The sequence below is a fragment of the Acipenser ruthenus genome, chromosome 17 (genome assembly GCF_902713425.1).
Source record: "Acipenser ruthenus chromosome 17, fAciRut3.2 maternal haplotype, whole genome shotgun sequence".
NCBI lineage: Eukaryota > Metazoa > Chordata > Actinopteri > Acipenseriformes > Acipenseridae > Acipenser > Acipenser ruthenus.
The window spans coordinates 7,832,798-7,851,092 of NC_081205.1; the positions used below are offsets into that span (position 1 = coordinate 7,832,798).

The 18,295-nt window shown below is 36.5% G+C and overlaps 1 protein-coding gene across 2 annotated transcripts in view; it reads right to left on the reverse strand.

The window, feature by feature from the left end:
* Positions 1 to 15,450, reverse strand: part of LOC117422994 (putative uncharacterized protein MYH16) — a 79,428-nt gene extending 63,978 nt beyond the window's left edge. Inside the window, exons 1-2 of one of the 2 annotated variants that reach the window (XM_034038289.3) lie at positions 15,288 to 15,450; positions 2,054 to 2,215 (exon numbers count right to left, since the gene is read on the reverse strand). In XM_034038289.3, coding sequence (XP_033894180.3) covers positions 2,054 to 2,215; positions 15,288 to 15,371 — 246 coding nt within the window. In that variant the 5' untranslated portion in view covers positions 15,372 to 15,450. The remainder of the gene's footprint in view (positions 1 to 2,053; positions 2,216 to 15,287) is intronic. The other variant, XM_034038292.3, reaches the window with a different exon arrangement.
* Between the last annotated feature and the right edge of the window lie 2,845 nt (positions 15,451 to 18,295).

Genomic DNA, 18,295 nt, shown 5'->3' on the forward strand with positions numbered 1-18,295 from the left:
TATTAAATTCTATCAGTAGGGATAGATTGACTCCATAATCATTTTACCCAAGAAGGTGCTTTATCAGCACAACAGCATAACTTGAGGATTGAAACAGTGCTTATGGTTAAGCTGTGTGTAATGAATAATATTAAGATATTAACACACCATTTTTTTCCACACAGCTATTTAAAAAGTCTGAAATTTAATTTTCTTTTTTATTTATTTTTTGTACTGTCCCCTATGATGTTTGCAATCATTTGGAGTGGCTCTTATTGCAATTACTCAAATACTGAAAGTACTAGTAAATTACTGTATGTTCAGAGTTAGGATTAAGGTTAGAGTTACACTTAATCTTAATTCTTGTGGATGCACTTGGGTAATCTGACAGCTTTCAGGTTTATGGTAAAGGGTGATTCCTATCTGACTAGGGAAGATGTTTGAGATGGTATTTCTGTTCGATAAAGTGTTTGAACCAATTCTTGATTTGGGTGCTGTGCTGAATGATATCTACAGCTTAAAATAATTTACCTATTAAAGCAATGTATTTGTTTTGAGACTTTGCAAGTTAATGTGATAACTCTCTATGTATTGTTCATTGACACTGACTGACTGAATGGTGAGCTATAAAAACCTTAAGTGCATGCAAGTTGGATATAAGCACAGTTTTCCAGCATGGACCTAAAGCAGGGGGCTCATTAGAGAGTTGTGCCCATAAGGCAAGTTGTAACATTTGATTGCCAACTTGTTGCACAATTACCAGTTTCATAATGTTTCAATGAAAAAAACAAATATGTTGCTCTAAAAGCTGATTTATTAGTTTTATAGGCCCTCATATAAAATATAAACTAAAACAAGCCCTGATTCTGTCTGAATAATCCTGTATCATTAGTGATTTGGTTTTAAAAGTCCCCAGTTTCTATTTAGAAGTCTAACTGTGCTTTTTGAGGAAACTAGGCCTCTAAACCAGAGGTTAATGTTTGTCAGATACCCACTGGTGTGGAGAGGTGCACCCATTAAAACTCAGCAGGTGTCAAGTTGTTGGACTCCTTCGTTGCTGAGTGACAGATAATAAAAAAAACAAAAATGTTTGGAGGCTTGAAATATCCATTACACCACAGTGTTGAAGTGATTAATACTGGGAGTGATTTGTGTCATTTGCTTTTGAAGTTTAGTGGAGTCACTCCTGGTTGTTGTTGTTTTTTCACTATAGGTTTTCAGTTTTCAGACTCGTCGTTAATATTTCTGAGTCACAGAGCCCGAATGTTCGAGTGTGAGACCAAGTCCGAGTCACACAAGGTTGAGTCTGAGTCATTTGGTAATATTAATAGAGTTAACAAATCATGAACAAGCTGTAGCAGGCCCGATGTGGAAATGGTTGTTGTCCTGCATACTGGTAACTAAATCAGTAGCAAATTATTCACAGCAAATTATAAATCACAAATTAGCTTTATGGAAGTTGCTATTTAAATATAATAATATTGAATATATTTCAAAATACATTTCAATTTTATATTTATTATTCAGTGCCCTGTAACATTTTGTGAGAAATGAGAAAGGTAACATTTTTTCTGCCAGAATATAATATTATCAATGCACAATACTCTTTCAGGGTAGTCAGCATGACTATCTGACATAGACTATGAGAACAATTCCTGATAAAATGATTTCTGGCCCTAGAAATTTGTCTGAACAAACATTCAAACATAATGTCACTCCTGTGAATGTCGCTCTTATTGTCACCACATTGAAATGCCCTGGCCAAAATAAAACGGTTATTGCCACATTTAACAGTCATCCACCCCACTTTGGGAAATAAAAGAATACGATTAGAAGGATTACATATAAGTAAGTTGCTGTAAAATACTGAACTATACCTACAGCAAAAAGACTTTTGTTATATCTGTGTTTTAATACTTATTTTGCCAGGTTAATAGTGAATGCATGAAAAAACTCCACTTACTATCAACATTTTTGCTCACTTTAAAGTGATCTTAAAAGAGTCTAAAAGGTTTAGGTAGCAATTCAACATTATCTACATGAAAGTATGTGTATTTATATTATTTTGGCTTACCGCTCGTAATTGAATGAAAACCTCATTCCTTTCTTTAAGTAGTCTCACATTCTTCTCCTCGAGTTCCTGGACCCTGGACATCAGCTGCCCTGTTTTCTCAATGGCTTTCTGAAGTTCTTTTTCTCTCATCTCAACTTCCAGAGAGTGTGGCAGTGGTTTAACCTGGGTAGCAGAAAAATTAATTTCCTTCAGGCTTCAGCCCTGTCTGGTTTCCCCAACTACGGGCCTCACTGATTCATTATTATTACTTTTTTAACAATATGCATTTCACCAAACAGTAGAACTTTCAATGAAGTGGCTGGAGCACTTCTAAGAAATTTGAAGAAAAAAAAAAAAAACAGAAACACCTATTTTGTTCATTTTAATAACAATTTTTATTTTATTTGTTACTTCATCTCTAGTAAATTGCTTTTGTTGGCTGAAGTGTTTGTTTTTTGCTGCATTAGTTATAGATAAAGGCATAGACTCCCTTTTCTGGTCATTACCAATACTGACCACCTTCTCAGACACTCAAAAGGTATGCTATCATCGTGCTGCAAGAAATATCATAATATATATTTACTAATATTTATGAACACAACCATGTTCCTTTTTACAAGACAAGCAGCCCTCTTTGTCTAAAGAATGCAGGACAAGTAGACAGTGTGTCTCTTATGAGGACTGTTTTGAACTGATTTGTTATAAGAAGTTTGTTACCTACAGAGACTAAACAATGGGAAATCATTTTTACATAAATCACTCTAAGCATTGTAAAATAAGTTTATAGTCCATTAGGTCTTCATGAATTTTCTTTGCACATTTTCCTAAACCAATGAAATGCTTACGCTTCATGAGATGAAAGACTAATACAAGTTTTTGTCTTTGAAGGCTTCACCAAATCTTCATGTTCATGTGTCTGTTTACTACTTGATTTCATAGTTTGCCTTGTGGTCAATCTACTTTATTACCTTGTCAGTTTTGTTTAAAGTCCTCAAAGGTAGTTGAAGCTGTTGGGACACAAGCTTCCTTTTTCCTTTGAAACTAGTGCTCGTCACTATGTCAACAGGGGCAACGTGTTGAGCCTTGAAACACATTCCGTCCTGTAGAAAACTAGTCTTCCAGGTCATTTGTTATTGGAATAGTGGATATGTATAGAAAGGCCGGCAGGGTACCTGGGTAAAAAGGCAAATAGGGGGGATGTAAACTTTATTCAGTCTTTAGTAGTAAAGTTCTCTCTTTACCCAATTGTTGTGTGACACAATTGTATAGTCTAACTTCACCCAAAATGGGTTCTTACAAATATTCATGGCTGTTTGAAATGTTTAAAATTCTTTCCATATGATAAATGTACATAAAAAAGGTCTCCTGCTGCACAATGTTGAAGCACAGCCAACACCGAAAATGTTTCTATAGATCGAATGGAACTAATTTTCTTCCTCTCGTTTTTATTTTAAATTTGAAACAGGTTTAATGGCCATTGGCGCTTTATTAGCATTGGCTGATTTATACAGCGTGGGGAATGTTTTATAATATAAAATGTGTTAACCCAGTGCGTGTTTAGCACATATTAGAGAAACAGGGATGAAACAGCAATTAACAAACATTTAACAAGGTTATAGGTTTGGTAAACCATAATTTTAAAATGTTTAGGGCGGTTCATACCCTAGAGTTTGTTGTAATATATTCTTAGTATTAAACTGTCTTTGTTTACATTTTTGTTGTGCTTCCCTCAGCTGCAGTACAGGAGCTACTGTAGATAATACAAATAACCTCTTGCTGCTGCAGGTTACTCCAGACTGTGCCATTGTAGGTCACATTGTATTTAGTGTACTAATTCGGTTGTTAATGAATTACCCTGGAGAAAGCTTCAATGAATAATATATTGTTAAAAGGCGGCAGTATGGTGTTAAACAGAGGGTATTAGTCTCTGGTGCTTGTGTTTATAGGATAAATATCAATTTTCAGGGCTGTTTGATCAGTGTTTTCAATTGAAGCATATTTCATAATTGTATATAAACTATTGACTGTTCAGCCTGACTTCATTCATACAATGGTGTGCATAGTATGAATAGTGGTGGAGGGAATTCGGAGGGAGGGCAGAGATTTTTCCCTGTTTTACTTGACTAATATTATCCTAATCCACTGTAAAGTGGCCACAGTTTTAGGGATATTGTAAGATTAGCATTTAAACCAGTTTGCTTATATAATGTGGAACGAGCATTAAGACCTACTGGTAAGGTTCTGGTATTTAAAGGGAGCTACAAAGTGAATGAAAACATTGTGTAATTTATGTCCCAGGATAGTGAGGAATGTATTCACCATGGTACGTAATAAATCATGAAGCTTAAAACACCACATTGGAAGTGACTTATATAAACACTGAACTTCAAAATCAACCACTAGTCATATAATTTACCACAGTGCGTGTTGGATTGGTCGCATTATTAATTTACAAACATGATTAGCAATGGCAGGTCAGGAAAAGTAAGTGACAGATGCATCTTTCTCAAGCACAGCACTGTCCATGTGCTATTAACTATCACTGAAATTATCATTTGAATTAATGTCCAATAATATAAGTTGATGTTAGCCCCTAAGCCATTACCTATAACATTACCAGACAAACAATATACAGGGGTTGCTATATCTAGTACACATGTTTGCCCCGCGTTTGCCATCTTAAACATTCCAAACATGTATTTTATTATTTACATTGTAAAAGTTGCATCCCCCTGTTGCAAGTCAGTTTCAATCACATGGGCTGATAATGGGTGCCTAATTGGCCATTATTGGGAACAGCCTCCCATGTGACTTTCCTGAGGAATGGTCACATGTCCCTCCAGAACAATTTAAACATCTTACAGACTTGTCACATTGAACCAGAACTGCCTTTACTGCCCATGTTTGCCCTAAAATCTAAACCCAGAGGTATTTGAAATTGGTTTGTCCATCTTGTGTGACTTCATTCCAATGCATGCTATGCTTCAACTTACCATATTTAGTTTTGTGTTTGATGGCGAGGTACAAAGAGATGATAAGAAATCCTATTTGAATGGAATGTACCATACTTTATTACCTGTCATTTTGAAGGCAGAGCCAGAGACGAACCCTGGAATGACCCCTAAATAATTCAATAAGCTCCCCATAAATACAACAAAACAGACCTCAGGGCTTCTGCTTTCTGACTTCTGTCTTGGTGACATCCAGGATGGATGAATGTTCCTGGTACTGTTAGACACAGTATGAGCCCTCAAGCACAATGTACACAATTTATCTGTCATGCCCCACACAATCTCTGATCTGAAGCCTTGTTACCTCAATTGTAATCCTGTCATTAAGTGCTGATGTCAATGAGTGCACCAATTAAAAGCTTGACCTTTACCGGCTAAAACCCCACCTGCATCTATGGGCTTCATCTCAATTTTACAGATACAGCAGAATATTCTGTGGTATGTCAACATGAACTTCTCGCTCACACTTGCAAGGTTGGTGATCTATTTCAGTTGCTGTGATTACAGGGATATATCAGTGTAGAGGTAAAAAGACGGAGTGGGTACGAGACTGCCCCCTGCAGGGTAAAGGCGGCAATGCAAATACAGCAATTATTCATCCTCTAATTGGCCAGCACAAACAGTGTGCAGTGGTTAGGAGACACTAAATATGAGGTTCGCAACCAGTCTTGGTCTGTGCCTCTGTGGCCTCGCCCTCAAACCCCACTTTAATATACAGAGTCGCTTGGGTTATATGCACACACGTTAGGCATGTCTAGTGAGGTTTGATGCTGGGAGACAAAAAGCCATGGGAACCACAAAATGGCAAAATAAATAATTGCCTATATGTATTGTGTGCATATCACATGATTAATTAATTATGAAATACAAAATGTAAAAAAAGGCAGCAAGATGAAAAGTTCTGATCGGTTTGTCGCAACAAATGTTCAACTGGCGATCTGCCATTTCAACAATCTTTTCTTATAATATATACACATGGGCTTCAAAAGCGCACATGATAGGGATTTTTTTTATTATGTCATGTTTTTAATAGTAGTTTAAGTTGTGTGGCTTTCTATACATTTAAAAAAAACTACTTAAAATGTCTAGTTAATACCTGAAAAAAAACAGTTTGCTTTATATCTTTTTTTTTTGTTGCATTTTGACTGTAATCAAAGACAAACATTTGTCTGGTTTTTTTTTTTGACTTTTCCAAGACATCTTTTTACTTTGGTAACACTGTAAATAAATTGACTCTAGTTGGGAGTTAAAATCTATGGTAACTTTTCTCAAACTGAAATCTGCTACGTTATTTGATAGATTTTCAATTCCAGTCAATCGTATGTAAATTGAAGAAAACTGGCACATTTTGTCGTTGCTACTACTAGACTGCACTGTTAACATACATGTGCAATCTGCCAAAGCTCAACTTGTTTTTACTTGTTTAATGTCAAGCCTAATAATTACAACCATATCACATTACCATTAATATATATAATTGTATTAAATTCATTTAAAAGTAGGGCTATATTAATATAAAACAAGTACATCCATCAACTGTAAAACAATATGACCTACACCCACAATATACAGTACACAGTATCCAGTTATAACTGTGACTATGTATTTTAAGACAGGAAGACATACATATCCACAGAAGCACATAGGGAAATAGCAATATAGGTCTTCTGCTTTAAAAATGAAAAAAACTTGAAATTGGAGGATTGCCGTAGATGCAAGGTTTAGCTTACTATGTTAACCTTATTGGCTAACCAATTCTATATAGACCAAGCTCATCTTTCACTAAATGTACTGAAAGCCTTTCTCCTCCATGTCCTTTGCATCTCCCTTCTAAGAGTCTTCCATTACTCGCACCTCAACTGAGGGCAATATCCAGGGCGAAACAGTCTAATTATTCCACAAGCTTAATTATACATCAATCTTTGAATAGTACACACGCTATAGTTTAGCTCAAACCATGCATATTAACATAGCCTAAATTTAAATAAATCACGCAAAAAACAGGAGGTTCAGGATCATGCTAAGGGAACAAGTAATAAAGTTGCTAATGGTAATAAGACATACAAAAATGAATTTTGCAGTCATGGGTATCAGTGCTTTAAGCATTAACCCAGTTTAAAGGCCATTTTGTTGAATCCATGCCACAGGTATGCTACTCTTTAGTTGCTTTGCATTGCTTCCTGTTACTTTGTTCAAACATGTCCCAATTAAGCGTCCATTTCCTTTAAACTGATTCCGTTTGGTATTTCTGAACAAGAGAATACAAAGTACTGGAAAGAAAAAAAAAAGAAAAGTTTGCCACAAGCCACAAAATCTGGGAAAATCTTTTTTCCGTAATATATTGATCAAAGAAAAAATTTTAAAGCAAACTTTGGCAACATGCTGAAGAATGTTTTTATCATTCTTTCTATAAATTGTTGAAGCTAACTGACAGAAACTGTCAACAGCTTTGGATGGATGAATAGTGAATGTGTAGTGTGCAGACAACACACAGTGGAATAATATATTTACACATGGTTCTCTGTGTGTGTAAAAATGCAAATGATTAGGGCTAGATTACAATGGTAAACGTTATTACAGAGCCATTCTTTGTGCTGTAGATGTACTGTTTGAGGACCTAAACTACAAACCAACAGTGTTAGACTGCTGCAGGAATCAATGTTTTGGAGATGATTATTGGAGGGGCCAGTGCCCCTGCTTGCTCCCCCTTGTGCACGCCCCTGGACTGCTATGAATGGAATACTTTACAGTGTTCACAGTGACAGATTTGTCTTCAACAACGATAAGCTTGATATCTGTCTGTAGAAACTGGGCCAAGGTGTAACAGGCAACCTCACAGTTTCAAAGCAAGCTTCTTAAACACTCATTTATGGAGATCATATATATTGTACAGTGGATAAGAACCACCATGCCATTGTACTTCCTAGGTAGTTTCAACTTAGCAATGTTCAGGGTAAGTCATGAGGGAAAGCAGCTGGTTGGTTAATGGCAAGAAAGAGCTTCTCATGACTGACATGCTTTGCAGCTATAACTAGTATTGATGCAAGATATTTACTTTATAAATATTACACACCCTGGTGCATTCATAACACCAACAGAAAGGCTTCATAACACAGTATAGCTACATGCACAATCCTTCATAATCACTTTGAAAACCAACATGTATACAGTATAGTAACATTCATTACAAACCAAATGTACTAGGTCTGAAGCAGCATTTCAAGTGCAATTCTGTGATTAAAGCCATCTACGCTTTTACTGTATATATATTTTGTTTGCAGAGGAATGTCTTCCAAGGTCATTTCACCACAGAAGTCTTTGAGTTCAAAGCATGTCACTGGCTGCAATGTATATTGGTCTGTAGGGGAAGCAGCTGGTTGGTCAATGACAAGCAAGAAGACATTAAAGGGGATTTAAGGTTAAGTGGCTAGTATAGTACGTGTTACTGAAAGTGGTGTTGATGGCTCTGTAGGGAGCACTCTTTCAAAGAATAGTAGCGATCCTGAAATTGGCATCTCCAACACATTTAAGATAAACTCAATAGTACTCTGGGGTCTGACTATGAAAAACAAACAGAAGACCTTACACTTTTGTCAAGTTCATCAGATACATGCTGTCCAACAACCTTTATAATGATGCCGCATGATAAAACTTGATGAATTCTGACAAATCCTTAATGACGATTGGTTGACTCTCATACATGTGTTATAATTTACCACCTGGAGATCACTGGTTGTGCAGTATATTCTAATAATAACTAAATCCATGCTGTCCAAAGTGATGTTTTTCCACAGACATCACTTTTATATCTTGAATCTGTTTTGTAACATGATTCAAGTAATTTTGGCAGAGCAGCAACACAAAACACGTGATTTATTGTGCATTCTTCACAAAAACAGATGTGAAGTCATTTTCCATATCTTTGTATGAAAAGAAAGAAAACAAGTTAGAAAGAACCTGTCATAACAAGTTCAGTGATATTTAAGGCATCTGTGCATGTCACTGGCAAATGACAGTCATTAACCTGCCAGAAGCTCTTAGCATAAACTTGAATACTTAAAGACTTTCTATAGCAAAATTAAAAAGGGAACGGCAATCTCTTCCTGAATATTTCTCCAATAAGCTACATCTAATTAAAGCTTGTTTTCTGAAAGATACTGGAACACCCAGGTTGATAAGTTGGAATATGGGGAATTTGAATGACCATCTTAAACCATTTAAATAAAAATTGCAGTTTCATCTTAATTGTCAACCCATATCAAGGGGGAGAAATACTGTAGTAATCAGTATATAATATAACATTTTGAAGTGTACATTTTACACCATTGCATGTTATTGTAAAACTAACAAAATGTATATATTCTATTCTACACAAAATTATTTCTATAATTATTTTAAAAATACTTACAGGAATGATTTATGTTTATTACAACAGGTGCATGACATATACCAAATATTATCATACTTTCTTTCAGTTTTACTTTCAGAATTTGTGAAACACTTATTTGACTTCTTTGAATAAATTGTCCAACTGTGAATTTGGCCAGGGTTCCAGTTTGGCAGATATTAACACACATTTACATTGAACGGAACAAAGCGGGCCTTACCAAATGGTAAAGCCCTCTTTTTTGGGTTCCATTGCTTAATTTTAAATGATTCATTAAAGGGTGAATACAGGCATGAGTAAAGGATATTAATTTATTGTATTATCTGATTAAATGGGGTAATGGAAATGTATCATTTCTCAATTTCCAATGTTACTACAGTTCAATCTTATACCATTATATTACTTAGTTCGTCCATTGTTTTACTGGGTCATTTTGAACTGCAATACAAACATTACTTCTGTGATCACTGACCCGACATAATATGAAGTCTTCTGAATAGGACCTATTGTAAGACGTAACAAGTTATTACAAGATGGTACAGTTTGTTTCCATTACATGGTCTTAAACAGTCTTGTTATATTGTAGCTGCACTGTGAAACAACTGTGTTGTTTTAAAAGAATAAGGCTCTCTTGTGACATCTAAATTAACTTTCTCTGTGTAACCATCTGGCTTGCTGCCTCTTTTATTCGATTGACCGGAGTGACCCTTATGAAGTGTCATTCATATCAGCAAGTATTTTCCATTCCATAAGCAGACCCATAGATGATATGTTTAAACTATGCAGTGTAATTAGTCTTTATATTACCTATATTTTCCTAATATGTCATTTATTTCATGTGTACAACTATGGCCAAAAGTTTTGCATCACGTAGAATTTTAGGATTGAGACATCATTTTTTTCTTAACATGAACATTATTACTTAACATCATTTAATTAAAGAAACTACAAAAAGATATCGCAAAAGTCTACCAGAAGCCATAATAGTAGTACATATGTTAATACTAGTAGTTAATACTTAAATAAAACAATATGGGACAATTCGTATCCCCAAACGCCACAGTGAGACCGCCAGTCATTTTTCCCCCATTACCGAACGTCTCATCTGTGTGTTTTGGCACTCCAGGAAATGTCTCAGTAAATGACAAAGACGCATATACGACTCTTTAGACATGCGTACATTTTTAATCCAGTCATTTGGAGACCACTCAAGTCGTTCCCACCAGCCTTCTGATCGGAAGATCGCCCAAATGTTTTGATCTACTGTCATGGTCCTGCAGACCTTCACTACTGTATTTAGCAGTGCAGAAAAAGCTAAACGGCATCTCCACTGGCTTTGCAGAAAAGAGCATAGCTGCGCTTGATGAGCTCTCGATCAATTATGTACTGTACTTTCTTCCAAAACATAAACAAATACACAGCCTCCATGCTGCCGCCACACAAACCTAACGAATGGCATGTAATGGTGGTCCGGGTTCAGTTGTTAGTTTAAACAGGGAATGCACTCACTTCAGTAATGAAAGGCGTGTGTGTACAACAAACAACCACAGCGAGTGCAGTTTGGTAATACAGCTTTTGCAGTGTGTGTGTATGAGGCCTAACTGGCACAACGTTCTCAGGCATTGAAGTGCTTTTCCTGCGAATGGTTTATTAAACTGAAAATGGATCCCCCAATAACTGTAAAATAAACAGGGAAGTCTTCATAATGTAATACTGAAATAAGAAAAGTGCCAGGCAGCATATTGGACACCTGTCTGACTGGTATTCAAGCACAGTAGAATGAATGTGTGCTGCTCAGATAACTCTCACCTCTCTGGCAGCACAAATTGACCCCATTCAAATCTAATTCATATTGTGTGGGTAGTTCCAGCTCTTTCAAAAAGAACTACTTGTTCATCACACACATAATCTTCTGGGCTTAGTCTTGGTGTATACTTCAGGTGAATATTATTTACAAAGAGAGGAGGCCATTAGCCCATCAATGCTGGTACGGTTCCTAGTAGCTGATTCATCCCAAAAATTTGTAAAGTAGGGTCTAAAAGGATCCCAATGATTCAGTATCAACAACGTGGCTTGGTAACATATTCCATACACTCACCACTCTGTGTAACAAAATGTCTTCTACACTTTGTCCTCAGTCTGTCTCCACTTCATTTTCAACTGTGTCCTGAGCTAAGTGGAGAGAAATCTAAGTAAGCACACCCTCACTCAGAAAACAGCCTTCATTGCTCTGAGCTCCTCAGGAGGAGTGGAACTGATCACAGCGTGAAGTGTTTTCATATTCCGCTCTGAATGGCTCAGTTACATAACGTACTGACTACTATAGAGCATGCGGTGGATTGGATCCAGACTGTAGATGTTCTAAATTCTAAATTCCATAACTAGATAATCATACAAGCAAGGAGCAGTTATTCTAAAGAGAAATCCAATCTAGTGGTTTCTAAGTGTATTCACATTACAGGAGAATATCATGAACACATGGCATCAGTTTGACAGTTTGTCAGTCATTCTCCTAAGCCGCTTCACAACCTTTTTACATTAAGGTTTCTGAAAAAAAAATAAGAATGTTAAGATGAAATAAGATTATTTCTGAGTAATATAAAAGTATTATTCCTATTTTGTAATTTCTTACCGTTTACCCGATCAATGCCATTGAGTATCATCTTTTTGCACACAATAACTTACAAAAAGAAAGATCTAGAACAAATGTATTGTGGGTTGGACCAATTTTGATCAGTTTTGCCGTTTTTGTTTTGTATTATGCAACTTAGGAACCAGTGGGCTCTATTCATAAAGCTCATGTGTTATTTAAGTCTGTTTCTAGGAATAAAATATAGTTTGATATTCATGAAACTGTTTAGACTAGTATTGTCTTCTTTAACAACACAGTGGAAAGTTTCATGAATAGCAAACTTTATTTTATTCATAAAACAGAGCATTGAAAAACAATTTTTAAAAACCTCATGAGTTAAAGCTTTGTGAATATGGACTATAGCAACAACTGAGCCTACTCTACATCTAATTCATCTTTCTGAATGCAAGAAAAACCAGCTGGGTAGAGAATGCACTGCCAAGTGCCCTGCATGTGAATGGAAGTGTTTGCCTTATATATTCCAGGAGGTAATTACACTGAAAGAGTCTCAGTTGAAGAGTCTAGGAGACATGGAGGCATGAAATGCCTGCTTTGATCAACTCCTACTGTTACGCTTGATAAAATATAATAAAGGAACTAATAATCCCATAGCTGCAGCTGCCGAATCCTTGTTTTAAGCCTTTACAGGGGTAGTATATAATACTGCAGATCCAGACTTACATAAACCTAAAACCTATATTATTAGTCACTTTGTTCCTCAAAAAATAAATAGTTAACATATGCAACTGATCTGCTAGGCTATGTGATAATCCCTGCTTTCACCCACTGCCCTATAGTTTATTGATCTCATGTCTTGCCTGGGGACCCTAAAAAAAGTAACTTTTCTATTTGGAACAGATTGTTTCTGGATTGGGACTTAATCTAATTTTTCTTTTCACTTTTGAAGTAGAAAAGACGTTCTAGTCTGAATCGTTTTAGAAGCTGATAACAGACCCCCTCCGAAGCCCCCATAGCTCTGTGAGCGTACTGTACTACCCTGACCTGAACAGCCCCTGCCATCCCGGGCCTCTCTCAAGCAGAGACTGACAGATGTGTTCAATTATTTGTGTTGTGGTTTTTGACGAGCCGCATTGAAACCCACAACGTCATTGTTCCAGGTTCTCACAACTATACGCTGTCTAGGTCTGGTCCAGACAGTATATGTATATTCTGTATACACCATAACAGTGATTTGTATTCATATGTTTCGGCCCCCTCTGATATATTTCAAATGCACAAATTCAGAAATGCATGACTAAACAGAGAATGCAAGAATGGTCTCACTTTAAAGTACTACGTGTTCCTAGTAAATACATTTATTTCAAGGTAAATACTTGTGGAATGCAGAATGCATGGCCATTTATTTAACATGAATTCAACAAGACATCACATGGTGGATCACATTGAAATTACTGAAACCAATAAAGGTTGTGCTTCACTGTCCATTTAGGTGCAAAAATAGTACAATATTGGTCATCTGTAAATGAAATGAGATGCCAAAGCCCAGCACACCACAGGCGAGCATCTGTGCAAAAGAGTTGGGCGCGCCTGCATTCGTGGTATAAAGCTTTTTATCTCATCTTACCAACAGGGGCCAGAATCCTTAATAGCAGTGCATGCCTGTTACACCAATACCCCTGCAATATTGTGATGGTGAAGCTCTGACGCACTCTGAGGGCTCTTTGATTTCACAGTTTAATAGCTGCATTAATGTTATATGCAGTACACTAATACTACCTTAGACTAGTGCATATAGTCAAACACAGACATACGCAATTCAAGCTCCTATCGCTCTAAATGCATGAAAAGGCAACCCTGGTCCAGACAGTATAGAGGTATGCTATGCTTTTGCATCTTGGAGCCTTGATTGTTATCTCCACTGGAAATCCCTCATGCCACACACAGTTCCCAATTGATCGCCAGATAAAGTCCCAGCAGCCTGTCACACTACATCAACATCATAAGCACATTTCCCTCAGCATGTATGGAAAAGTGCCAGTCATGGTTTAGATCCAGCAATCCACAAGCAATTTAAATCTGCACAGTAATGTTGATGTTTACTGGGCTTTACTATACTTTCTATGTCTGTGCTTTACCATGCGTTCACTGCTATGCTTTGCCATTAGGGGTAGAACAACTACTCATTTTGAAAAACTCAAATAGCTGAGGTAAAAATAGTTGTATAGGCTGATTAGTCCCCACTTTAAAAAAAAAAAAATAATTGAAGTCTGGTGCCCTATTTGTATACATACCATTTTATAACACTTTGCGGTCTGTGCATTGTATTTTAAAACAGCCTTTTCTCGGCAGTAAGTCACATTGCTGCTGCTTGTGCACATCTTTTGTTGGTGATTTTAATACATGCATCACTATAATGTACTTGAATTTAAGACGCAGGATATTTTTGAGAAGCAAAAAATGGTTAAAATGGTGCGTCTTAAATTTGAAGGAATACGGTGTATGTTAGTGGATTGCAACCATAGCTTCACTTCAGTTCATGCTTCGTATGACGTGCGATTAGTTGATTATCAGTTTCTTTTCCATTCGACTACTCAACTCCTCTACTCTTGTTAATTACAAAAGGGTTCTTATTTTAAGACTTTTTTCCAATAATAGGAACAAATTAAGGAAATATTTTCTCAAATGACATTAAAATGAGGACAAATTTCTTACCTGGCTCTAAAGCCAAGTCTTTTTGAACACTACTATTTCAGCAACGTTTTTAAAAGACTTGATCTAAATTCTTTTTTGACAAAACACAGGAATCTTACAAAATAAGACATACTTGACAGAAGTTTAAAAACTATAAACATGCAACTCAGTAATAACAACTGGTATGTATCGTTATCATAAACTTTTTAATAAAATGAAATATTAGTAACCCTGAGCCTTATACCGGATAACATTTTTGTACACAATTTCTTGATTTTGTTTTGAAATATTTTAGATGTATTATCAACATCAAAACTGATATAAAACCTTTCTGCATCACTAATGTACTAAAAGTAAGACTATCAAGATGTGTGCATTACTTGTGTCTCTGTGTAATGAAATAACACTTGTTAGTCCCAATGCGTTCAATGGAAACAATCAGTAATCTGTTATTCTCTTTAAATGAAGACAAGCATGTACTGTGAAAGTACTTCCTAACCTCTTTCATGTCTGAGACAGAAGACAGAATCATAAAGCAGTGCAAACAAGAAGCAAAGAACTGGTTAATCTTACATGCGCCAGTGGCTTGGTTTGGATGCTGATGGTTGGACGGTATTGACGAAAATCAGTCTGGATCAAACAAACTTTCTTCTCCATCCTCAGAGAGTGCAGCCCCTCATCTTGCGATGGTTAGGCTCCCACAGGAAACGTGTGTTTGGCAGGAGCAGCCCTGTGTTACCTGACCCTTCAGAAATGCTCAGAGACAGAGGGGTGGGAACAATCACTCAAAAATACAAGCAAGCCTACCCCCACGGCTCTACTACATAAAGAAAACCACCCTCTGGATTGCTCTCCTTGTTAACCCACTGTAGACTGCGCGAGTTGCAAATGCATTTCAACAGGCACTTCACTGAACAGATAGCAGACACGGGAGAACTTTAAAACACCTACCATAACCCTGTCAATAGGATGTAGACCCATCAGGGGAACTGAACACAGAGAGACACAGAGGCAGACAGGTTTCAAGAGGGAAGGACATTGTGGGACATATTTGTGCCTATACCCGCAAAATGCAGTTTGTTACTATTTTTTTGTTACTGGAAAATACAACTTTTAATGTTACAATATAAATAACAATTTTTAATATTTAAGGACTCCAATGTGTGCCTAACGATTTTATTTTACATTTTGTAATAAAGACCTTTTTAAACCTGTCCGTGTGTCCCTTCTAAAAGTTGGGGGATATAAACAATAGGTCTGCTTTTTGATAAGTTGTGCCCAGAGGACTGAACTTTGGAATAATGTAGAAACACCTATTATATATCTAAACAAAATTGAACAGGATTGTGGGATACTGGAGTTTTAATGTGGTTGTAGCTAGCAAAATAATTCCCCAAATCTTATGTCAAATTTGTGTTTGTTATTTTTAAAGATATTAATCATTTAGATTTCAAATATATAGAACTTCAAGCTCCATGTCAACTGCTAATTCCATAGTTCTGAGAATGTATCAATATTTAACACTTTTCAACAAACAAGTTAATGATGAAAGGTACAGTTACCTGTCTCGCCAGCAGGACCCTTCTGGCATAAATCTACAGAACGGCTTGTCAAATTGTGATGAAACTTGCTAAAGACGTTTATTATTATTATTATTATTATTTATTTCTTAGCAGACGCCCTTATCCAGGGCGACTTACAATTGTTACGTTATTTTTACATACAATTACCCATTTATACAGTTAGGTTTTTACTGGAGCAATCTAGGTAAAGTACCTTGCTCAAGGGTACAACAGCAGTGTCCCCCACTGGGGATTGAACCCACAACCCTCCGGTCAAGAGTCCAGAGCCCTAACCACTACGCCACACTGCTGCCCTATTAACACAACATATTGTCATAATCTAGGGGTGTATGGAGGCTAGCTGGCCATACATAATTACATTTTTTAATAGATCAGTGGCAATAGAGCCCACAAGGATCTTATTTTCTTATTATCTAAAAAACAACGAATTTATGATAAAAATCCAAGAATCTTATAACTGTGCTATGTCATAAGGCCTTCCATTGTATTGCTTACCTGTTTACTGTGTTGAGAACTATTTATCCATGATGAAACTTGAAAAGAATGATCTTTAGCAATGATTATTTATAATAGCAGAATATTAGTATATAAAGAGGCTTTACATACTGTATGTCTCTACAGAAGTGCTGATCGATGTCACGTACTAAGACAGTAAGGCAGGTAATACCATAGGGAGAGTTAGCAAGGCTTTCCTGAGGAGTGGGGTGCTGTGTTTGGGACTACCCATATACTTCCAGCACTACTACAAGGTCCTGGGAAATTGCAGGAAATTAGGAACTGAACATAAACTGTATTGAGCCTAGGGATGCTATCATGTCACAGAATCTGTGTGTGGGACAGTTTTCAGTCCCTGTCTGATGTTCATATACAGCACTAACCGCACTCAATCAATGTATTGGAGTTTCCTTTGATAAATCCAGAAAATATGTTTTACTTTGGAAGCTTGGAATATGTTTGACCTACTAAAAAGCATAACTTCTAATTACTTATGTCAGTAAATACTGTATAAACATAAACTTCACCATCTTACCGCAAGCATAGTTTACAGTATGTTTGTTTGTAAGTTTGTAATATTCAATACAATCATGTTCAACCATGTTCTTTAAGAACACGTGCTGTCAACTCAGATAAATGATCCTTAGCTTTAGGTCTTGAAAAGATGTCAACACCTGTTTGGTTGTTTTTGACAACGTCACTTTTTTATTCCTTCATTCATTTGGCTTGCAAAGATACACACACACTGAAACTTTAAAAGCAGCCCAGAGAGAACTCATAAACACTGACCCCTTTAAATGATTCACATGTGCTTTCAAAGGTTTTTGACTTCTTCCTTTCAACTTGAAACAAAATGGGGAAAAACTGTATGGGAAAGACAGGTGCAGAGTTCAAAGATCAATATGCTGGCAGCTCTAGAAATTGTATTTGTTACATTGTTGTGGGCAGGGCCATATTAATGCATAGGCAAACTAGGCACCAGCTTAGGGCCCAAAGTCATGGGGGGGCCCAAAATGATTTTTTTTTTTTTTTTTTTTTTGTATCTCACTTGTGTTCACACAAAATCAAACTGGCTGACCCAGAACTTACCTGTCTTGCTCACTTTCGCGCGGTGACACAAGTACATTCCAGGTCAGTCAGTTTGATTTTACTTGAATACAGCAAATTATGTCTCTTTCATGGGCAGCAAAGAATAAACACAAGAAACAGGAAGAAGAAGAATGCAAGCGACAAAGGGGGGCATTAGAAATATTTTTACAAATCTGTGCTGAAAGCCCCGAACCGCCAAAAACATTATCCCCGACCCTGGAGAAAGTGTGTCAAAAAATACCTCCGATCAACAGTAAAGCCAGGAAAACCCACTGTCTGTGCTGTATTGGTGATTGAGAAAGAAGTAAGCCACGTTAAACTGCATTTGGCTTAAGGTTGCCAACTGTCCATTAAGGCCAGTCAGTAAAAAAAAGTCATATTTGAACACTAAAACGTAAATAAATAAAATATGTC